Source organism: Neltuma alba, unplaced genomic scaffold (genome assembly GCF_004799145.2).
Source record: "Neltuma alba isolate B1F8T4 unplaced genomic scaffold, ASM479914v2 tig00005313_pilon, whole genome shotgun sequence".
NCBI lineage: Eukaryota > Viridiplantae > Streptophyta > Magnoliopsida > Fabales > Fabaceae > Neltuma > Neltuma alba.
Genome location: NW_021634060.1, coordinates 180758 through 189800, shown reverse-complemented (window position 1 = coordinate 189800; position 9043 = coordinate 180758). Strand labels below are relative to the sequence as shown.

General features: G+C 35.5%; 1 protein-coding gene across 3 annotated transcripts; it reads right to left on the bottom strand.

Moving 5' to 3' along the window:
• Positions 1 to 5667: 5667 nt before the first annotated feature.
• On the bottom strand, positions 5668 to 9043 carry LOC114747445 (uncharacterized). 3 transcript variants are annotated; one of them, XM_028935776.1, is made up of 4 exons: positions 8891 to 9043; positions 8047 to 8160; positions 7416 to 7494; positions 5668 to 6779 (listed from the first exon to the last, which is right to left on the bottom strand). In XM_028935776.1, the coding sequence occupies exons 3-4, from the start codon at positions 7460 to 7462 to the stop codon at positions 5786 to 5788; spliced, it is 1041 nt and encodes a 346-aa protein (XP_028791609.1). In that variant the 5' UTR covers positions 7463 to 7494; positions 8047 to 8160; positions 8891 to 9043; the 3' UTR covers positions 5668 to 5785. The 3 variants fall into 3 exon arrangements, with proteins under 3 accessions (XP_028791609.1, XP_028791610.1, XP_028791611.1); XM_028935777.1 differs by lacking the exon at positions 8047 to 8160 and having other exon boundaries at positions 8891 to 8917; XM_028935778.1 differs by lacking the exons at positions 8047 to 8160; positions 8891 to 9043 and having other exon boundaries at positions 5668 to 6807; positions 7416 to 7481.

Sequence of the window (9043 nt, the reverse complement as noted above, 5' to 3'; positions counted from 1 at the left end):
TGTTCACTCCTTTTTTTATGCTGCTGACAACTCATCTTAGCAATTTTGTTAATGACTTTGACTGCTGATGCCGAATCTAAATTTTTTTATCATTACTAACCAATTTCAAATTTGGAGCTAAACCAATTTCACATCATGGCCACTGAGCAGAATAATTGCTGTTTGCTGGTGAGTAAGCCATGTAGCTTTGTTCTTTAGGAATCAGTGAACAGGTAGATCTTCTAAGCTAATATCCTTATACTTGGTCCTAGAACAGTTTTGTGCCATTTTATACAATCATTAAAAGGATAGAGAAATTTGTCATTTTGTCATGCATAGTTGTGCATAATTTACCCCATGAAGATTTTTATACTATCCCATTTGTCATGGAATATCAATTTCTTGCTACGTCAATGTTAATTACGTCGAATCAATCAGAACAGGAATATCCTCCTGAATTAAAATTATTTCCTACCTCAATAGGACGCAAAGTTGACATTTTTCTTATTAGGTCTGACTAAATACTCTAATTTACCCTCTATTTTGCGGAAATAACGTTTGCCTGCCTGCTCTGTTTCTAAACAGAAAAGGGAGTCTGTCTCTCTCTATTTGATTTCCTTAAGTTGTCTGTTGTCAGTTAATTTACGTGCGGCTGCTGTAGCATACAAATGGGGTAACTGGAAATGTCCCATGTGTATTATGTCCCACATTGGGTAGTGATTATGACATAAGATAGTACTCATACCTATTGGGTTGAGTCATTTTCAAGTCCTGACCTTGGTGCTTTAGAGCCAACCTAAGAGAAAGGAGAAAGGGAACAGCTAAGCATATGGAGTTGGAAACACCAGCTGTGAAGGGTTTGTTCTCCAAGTTTTATCTCCAAGTCATTTCAAACCTGCCCCTTGTTAAAGGATATAGAGGGAATCAAAACATTCAACTTTAAGGTTTGCAACCAAAACATTGTGTTACAGTGTATGAGTAATTCAGCCTCATGAATCACAATAAAGAGGTTTTTTCCCCCTTTATGTGCTGGAGTCCAAGATTGACTTGACTCTTTTCACATGATTTGTGGCAAGCTTTAAATTCGTTCTTAAATTGGGTAGATTTGGTATAACTTAGATATTGATTGATAAGATCCTACGACACACTGACCTTAACACTGGTAGCCATGGAAGTTTCTGTTTCGGCATTTGGCTCTGGTGTAGAACTTTTGATCTGATTTAGACATCAAAAGGATATTTTATTGGGTTTTTTTCCCATGATATTAAGGATGTTCTCTTCCATCAGAAAAGGAAAAGATTATGTAGGTGATTGACTTTAGATCTTGAGTCATTTTGAAAACTTCATACCTGTGCCCTCCTCCCATTCTTCCCGTGTCACTCCCACATTTCCTCTTTCCTTCCATCTTTAGTTTAATCTCAGCTTCTCAATTCAAGGATGATTGTCAATGCCATTGCAAGAGTCCCCCTGCCATCGGTTGTCTTTTCCAGTGGGTCTATCTGTGTTTGCGATGATTCTGCTGGTCGACTTCCATTGTTAACTGTTCCCAGAGCAAAACAATGTAAGGCGCTACTGTTCCAAATCAAGTCGCATATGTAGTTATGTTGAAATGGCATGAATAGCATATGGATTCTAGTGTCCTCCTTTGCAGCAATAATGGGCTTGGTCCAGAATATTGACTTATCATATCCATCTTTTTTTGGTAATGTTATACCAAAAACATTCCTTTTTGGTAATGTTGTACCAACAAATGGTTTTTGGGTAATGTATTCACATAACTCATCGATTGGGCATGGGGCCTCTATAGTCCTACGCCCTGTAGTATTTCTTGTAAGGTCTCAGTCTCCTAGTTGTGTTTTTGGATGAATCCCACAATAAAAAAAGTTTAAAATTATTAATCTTAAATAAGGAATTCTTTAAAAAAAAAAAGGGTGTTCTTTGCAAGTCAAGTATTATCAAAATTTTGTTAAAATATGAAAATAAAATCTGATTTGGAATTTAAGTTTCCCTTTATTTCATATAAATCCCACAATATATATTCCAACAAAAATATTCTGTTATTTGCTCGAGAGTTCTTGGTTCTGATGCTAACGGAAAATTTATTTAAATTTTTGCTTTTGGGAAAATATGTTTTATTGAAAAGAAAGGATAACAACACAAAAATGGAGCCTTGGGAACTTAGTGCCGTATGTTTGCAACCGTTTGAAATGTGCTAGTAAAAAGACTTGTAGCGTGAGAGTTTTGAGTATAATCTTTTCAAATATAATTCAACTGAAGTGTACGTATCAAAAAAAAAAAAATTCAACTGAAGTGAGAAAATAAGATAACGAGAGGAGGATGTCGTTTACTCTCATTTGAGATATTTCAGAATTGAGTTTAACTCCTCTTTCTTTCCCTCACCATTATGCTTTTTTTTTTTTAATGAAAAAGCAAAATGAAAGTGTATACTGTAAGGATCAAATTAAGGTTTCATTTGGATGGATTGGAAAATAAAGGGAGAAGGATATTTTGGAAGGAAAAAAACCCCCCTATTTGAGAATTCTTTTCTTTTTGTTTTTTCCCCGTCCAAACTAAAGATAAAGAATTGTACTAAAATAAAATGAGTCGACAATCGCTGTAATACAATCTTTTTCTTCTTTTGTGAAACATCACAATAAAATTTATACCATTCTGCAAATGAAACAATCAGATTTTCTGAGTTTTCAAAGGACAGTCATAGATTCCCCACAGCTCAGCTTGTAACGATCACAAGAAGCATGTATGCTAGACCACAAAAACCGCTCGAACTCATTACTCCTCCAACTAAACTCAATTAAATTTAAACAAATTGGGCTTTACTTTGATCTCTAGATGGTTTGTAAAGGTTGGCCTGTAAATCGTCGATGCTACTCCATCTTGTCTTTTTCATGAGTTTCAAATAATCAATGCACAGCTTAAAAAAACAAATCTGTTAACGTTGACTAAAAATAATAAATACGAAAAAAAAAGTACTAAAAAAAAAAGGCTCTTATTTATAAGAGGGAAGTGAGAGAAAAATATAACAATAATAACAACAAACCTTATTCTACCAGGAGGGATCAATCACATGGATCACATGATGCCCTTATGTTCTATCAATAACCAAGTTTTTTAAACACGTTGTTAACCAGAATATCTTATTCAATGACCTCATTAAATATTCTCCTTAGTCTTCCTTTGTCCCTTTCTAAAAGATTCCAAACCATCTGATCTATCCTTTTTACCGGCACCTCCAATAACCCTCTCTGTACATGCCCAAACCATTTCAAATGATGTTGAATCATTTTCTCTTCGTTAGGCACCACGGCTACTCTTGCTTTGATAATTTCATTTCAAATCTCATCTTTTCTTGTATAGCCAGTCCCAAGCCTAGATAAAAAATAAGAGTTTCGAACTTCAAGAACAAGTGAGAGAAAAATAATGAGAAAAGAAAAAAGATGAAACAAAAAGCATAAAAAAAGATGATGTAATTAATTATGGATAAAAGTGATAAAAATGCATTTAATATTTAGACAATTCAAAATTTATCTTGTTAAAAAACCAAACCAATTTAAATATTTGGATCTCATGACAAGGGTAAGAGGTGCTATAATTTAAGCTGAAATAATATAACAGAAAAGGAGAAGAAAAAGAAACAAAAATATGAGAACCAAGAAGACCAAGAGCTTGTTTGTTTCTCTTTTTTTGTTCCCGAAACAATTTTATAAAATTGTTTTTAAAATAAGTTTTAGAAAAAAATAATAAAATCTGTTTAATAATTGTTCTAAAAAATTACATTTGAAATTTAATGATAAGCTTAGTTCTCAAATGAAGAAATAGCCATTGAGTAAAAAAGAAAATGTTCTCAATCTTTTCAAGAAATATAAAAAAAAAATGTGTTGGTTTCCTTTAGTTTAAAAACAGATTTCTATGTTTTTTTTGTTTTTAAAAACATTTGACTAAAACCAAATTGCAAAGCAATTTTTTGTTTTTTGTTTTTAGAAATAAAAAACTGCTTTCAAAACAAAAAACCAAATAAGACTCGAATAACCAGACCATTAGCTTGTTTTACATGTTCTGCAACCATCATCTGCGGTCTTAGCACCAGAAGCCAAACAATTGAAACTCAGCGCAAGTATTGACAAATAATCAAATACATATACTGCTGAACCTGAAAATTACAGCTACGATCATGTACTGTCATTTACATCAATTTTCAATGGACAGAACAGGAAATAACAATGAACCAGCAAATGGCTCATGTCTACAAAATTACACCTCCCAAATATTTGCACTACTTTTATGACTCTGGCATGCTCGGACAAAGGCTCAGCTAAAACATATGAAAATAAGAACTAAAAAGAAAAACTTAGAATATTGGAAGGTCGATGTAGTAATAACAATCCCACCACAATACAGCAATGTATACTCCAAAAGCAAAGCTAACTACTGCATTATTACCAAATCACCATGCTTAAATAGTGATAAGTAGTAAGCACACTATAGATAAAACAGAAGCAGACTGCCACATTGATACAGCACAACATTTTCGATTTGCTATTTCTTGTGACTGGGAGCACAACTGATTTTTGGTGATCCGCATCAAAATTATCATTGGAGGGAGAGATAATTCCACCATGTTTTCATGAACGTGCTAGCAATCAATCCATATAAACACTAGCTCACAATGCCTGGAAACTCATACCGTATCGTCTCAAAATTCTTTTTATTTTCCGTGGTAAATGGGAGCGATTAAATCCCAAGCATGAAACTATACATGACAGCCGACAGGGGACCTGAGTCCCAAGTATACCATTAAGAACAAGGGTCCTTATATACAGTGGGGGCTACCTCACAAATAACAGCATTAGAAGTATGATGGGATCCTAACTTAACCAACATGTCAGCAAGGCCATTGCCCTATCTGGGTCGATGAGAGAACTCAATCTCCCATTGACTCTTACAACATTGATGTATCATCAAGATAATTGATGACTACTGAATTCGCTGGTAAGGTTTATCCCTTGGCTTTCCTAAAGCCTCTCTTCCAAGCAAAATAGAGGCCCTCTAAAATTTTCATTTAAGAACTTCTGGCAGTATTACATAACAATAGGTAAATAGATAAGAAACTGCACAAACAGTAAAAATGGAAATAAATTTAATAACTTTATAATCGCTTATCATGAAAAGAAAAAAGGATGCCTAGAAAGCAGCAATACTTGCTTTCTGTAGTTGTATCCATAAGGACCAATACACTTGCTTTGTGTAGTTAATTTTTCCAATATTTGTTTTGCCAAAGCATTACAAGAAATGCCAAAATGGGTATACACATTGGCTAGTATGTTTCCTTAGTTTACCAGTTTCAAACACCTCAAAACCCCAAAAGCCATTTGAAACTGTTTTAAGATGGAGCGAAAAGTGCAAAAATTATACAAACGCATTTGAAATGCAATAAAACTCAAGAACAAGAACTAAAACACACGAGAAATGGGAATGACAACTGCATCAGAAGGCAGCACTTTTAAGTATGAAACATGTAAAACTTACTACAGAGATAAACTCCCTTCAAGTATGTGATAATTCTGTTGTTCTTAAAAGCCGTTGGCCTGCAGATCCTTTGCACTGATGAATGCAAGGAGAGAGCATGCATGGTAGAAAAAAGTTCAATAGCTGAACCCCTCTTGGTCTTATCTGACGTTGGAGCTGTCAATTAGTGTCTCCGGTCAAAGATGGCCCTATCATCAAGCATCACCACTCTCTAGCAGGGTTATTTTCTTCAATCATTATTTCTCTCCAAAAGCAAAAGACATCAACTGATCAGTTTCCCATGAATTTCCCGCATCAATAGCTTGGAATTATCAGCAATGCGTTTGCTTTCATAAACTAAATAACCACATAATTCATGCCTAGGAGCTGGTTTCAGTGAACTTAGTTCAGAAAGTGGATTTGCTATAACGTTATTATCATACAGTTCTTTTGCCGGCTGTACATGCTTCCACCAGAAATCAGATAGTGCCATTTTCATTACCTCCCAATACTCCGCATCATGATATAGCCTAAACAGACTACTTCCCTTTGGAGTCCAAACATAAAAGTCCATCCAATCCTTCCCTAGAATTTCCATCAAACCCTGAGCTTGGGGAACATAATACAGTGGAATTTGTGACCAAGGGGAAGCTTTACTCATATCCCCATCAAAAAATGGGCACTTTATCTCCAGCACCCCATGAGAAGGCAACTCATACAGCATCCTGTCAACTACACCATCTGGTGAAGCAGCTAGCCAGTCATCATCTGGGTTTGCATTATAGACTTGAAATTCAGGAAATACGACAGTATTTCCAGTTATCAGTTTATATCGTTCAAGTGCCTCCTCCTCTTTAATATTGCTCCAACAGGTAGCAAGGTTTCCAGAGAATGGTTCAATTGCACCTAGCTTCTCTAACCAAAGTTGGACCCTTCGTCGTGGCCAAAATCCAATAGCAGCAGGAAAAGTGCTAGCTGTCAGTTTGTTCTTTCTAAGCTTTTGCCAGTTTTTGAACCAGTGCTGAAAACGGCTTGCTTGAAGAAACGGATATGTTTCAGATTTATATCTCAACAAATCATCAGCTGAGCTTGAACCTCTTGAGGGATTATCGGAAATACAGGAGTTCGTAGTAAATTCTCCACAATCCACTAATGAAATTTCAGTACTGTAGTTTCTCCTTTTACCCAGACACACAGAAGGTACGATAATATAACAACTATTTTTGTGTTTATATTGTGGAAGACGAAGAACAGAGAAGGAAGAGACAAGTTCCATACTGCCAAGGAAGAGTAACACCAGATAAGCTACATAAATATTTCGAAAATGGAAATAACATTAAAAAGAGTGTAATATGGAGATAACATGAAAAGAGTTTTAAATCAGCAGTAAAAAGAACTTTATTCCAAACAAAGTAATATGGAGAGTAGGGAAGAAAAATTCTTTTCCCTTGTCTAGAAGCTCCTGCCGCAATGATATCACTCAAATACCAGATATGCTTCATATATATAACCACGATATAAACATCACAACTAATAAGAAACAGAAGGCCAATAATGTTTCCTCAAATCATCACTTGGATTATGAAGAGTGTATTAATTGATTGGAATTCTTGTAAATTGCACTTATATACTCAATTGCTAAACCGAAAACCTACTTAATATACTCAATTACTAAACCAAAAACTTACTTAATGTCTGAAGGAACCCTGAAATGAATATTCCATCAGACTAATGAATATACTATTAGGCTTTGTCTCTAGCTAGATGTTTGATATCATAGAGAACAGTACAGTCACGCCAAAACTCATTTCAACCATTAAAAAAAAAAAAACCTGCATTCGTATATTCAACTGAAAATAACAAGAAATAAAATAAATATAACTCTACAAAAAATAAACTTTTCCAGGCCTTACAAGAATGATAAGTTCCCGCAATTCCTTGTGCATCTGCAAGTGTTCATTCATTTACATCAAGATTGTTATCCTTCAGAACCTACAATGTTGATTCAATCCTTTTAGGGGAAAACATAAATAAAACGCACTATAAAGGCGTTAAAGGTTTTGGAATGAAAAACAAAACTAAAGCGGTATCCCAAAAATGGCTACTGATACCAAACTAGGGATAGTAGCTTGGTAAGAGAGTGACTTAGCCCCTGTTTCATGTAGTGAAGGATAAATATTCCACGTTCCCACTCCAGCAAGAACCCCTAATACACGCAGATATATTTGCAAAGATATCACGCAAAAATCACTAAATATGGGGGAAATGACACCTGGAGCTCAATTTCGGTAAGCTCCATAAGCACAAACTTAAATTTCAACCTCTGGGAAGTAAAATTTTGGGATAGTAAAAGGCCTATATTTTAGCATCTTTGTTTTTTCTTCTTTTAGACATGTTTTGGTTTCCCAGTCCACAGTCCGTAGAAAAAGAAGCTAGTTTTCAATGCTTGCCTAAGAAAAGGAAAAAAGGAACAGGATCAAGAATGAAATTCATCACAGATATGGAGTGAATTGAAAGAGAAGGAAAGAAAATCATTCAAAGTACCTGTTTAGGGAGAGTGGTGGGGTGTATAAAGGAGGAGAAAGAGAATGCTACGCAGAATGAGGAGGGAAATGCTTCGTGGTGAACCAATGAAAATCTATGCGTCACCAATCTCATCTAATAAAACCAAATAAAAAACATATATCAAATCAGAAAAGAAGATACGACATATTGTAAGAGCACAACATTCTTCAGCTCATTTCTTAATCTTAAGAAAAACATGCTCATCAAACAGTGCAATTGTAAGAACAAAAGCAGGCATGACCTAGCATATGAACACAGTGTGAGACAGGCTAGGCAAAGATTTACACAGACACACTGGTAATGTAATTCTCTCGAGCCTATGAAAAAAGAACTCAGGTCCTCAAAGTGCTTTGTATTCCCCAAACTTTCATATATCAAGTAAACCAGATTCGATTAGAATCAAAAGTTTAAAAAATAACGTTTATATTGTATCTCAATAAGTAAAAAGGATTTAGGTAGTCGATGAAATAATCCCACTACATCTTCAAAAAGAAGAACACTAACCAAGTCCCTCCGGAACAATGAAGAAACTTGAAAATTTCAATAAACTGAGCTTCAGGAAAACCAAATTCAAAGCAATCTGGGCTGTTATATAGACCCACTAACTGAGAGAGGACGCGCTCACCCAGTTTACACAAGGGATGAGCATCACAGGGATATACCCCGATTCAAATGTTGAAAGTTCATGATTAACTATGAAACTATTGCAAACTAACTCACGGAAAGAAAGAATGAAGAAATTTCAGTATATTTTTTTAAGCTTAATTCGAAAATGAAAAAAAGAAATAACGACAACAGAGAAAGGGTGGAACGACGGCGGAACCTGGACTGAGAAGACCCGCAGCGACAACGCCTGCAGGAGGAGGCGGAGACAGTAGAGAAACGAGCAACGTGCAGAACAAAATGAGAGAGCAGAGAGGCGAACCCCGAGCTGGGGGTGGCGCGGCGACGAGAGAGTAGGGAGGCGAGCAACGAG

What these genes read in the sequence shown, in the direction of transcription:
- LOC114747445 (XM_028935776.1), bottom strand. Translation starts at nt 7,462, where the DNA reads ATGAACACTTGCAGATGCACAAGGAATTGCGGGAACTTATCATTCTT. An exon ending in TGCGGGAACTTATCATTCTT is followed by an intron (nt 6,780 to 7,415) that starts GTAAGGCCTGGA and finishes CTTCCTTGGCAG; the next exon opens with TATGGAACTTGTCTCTTCCT.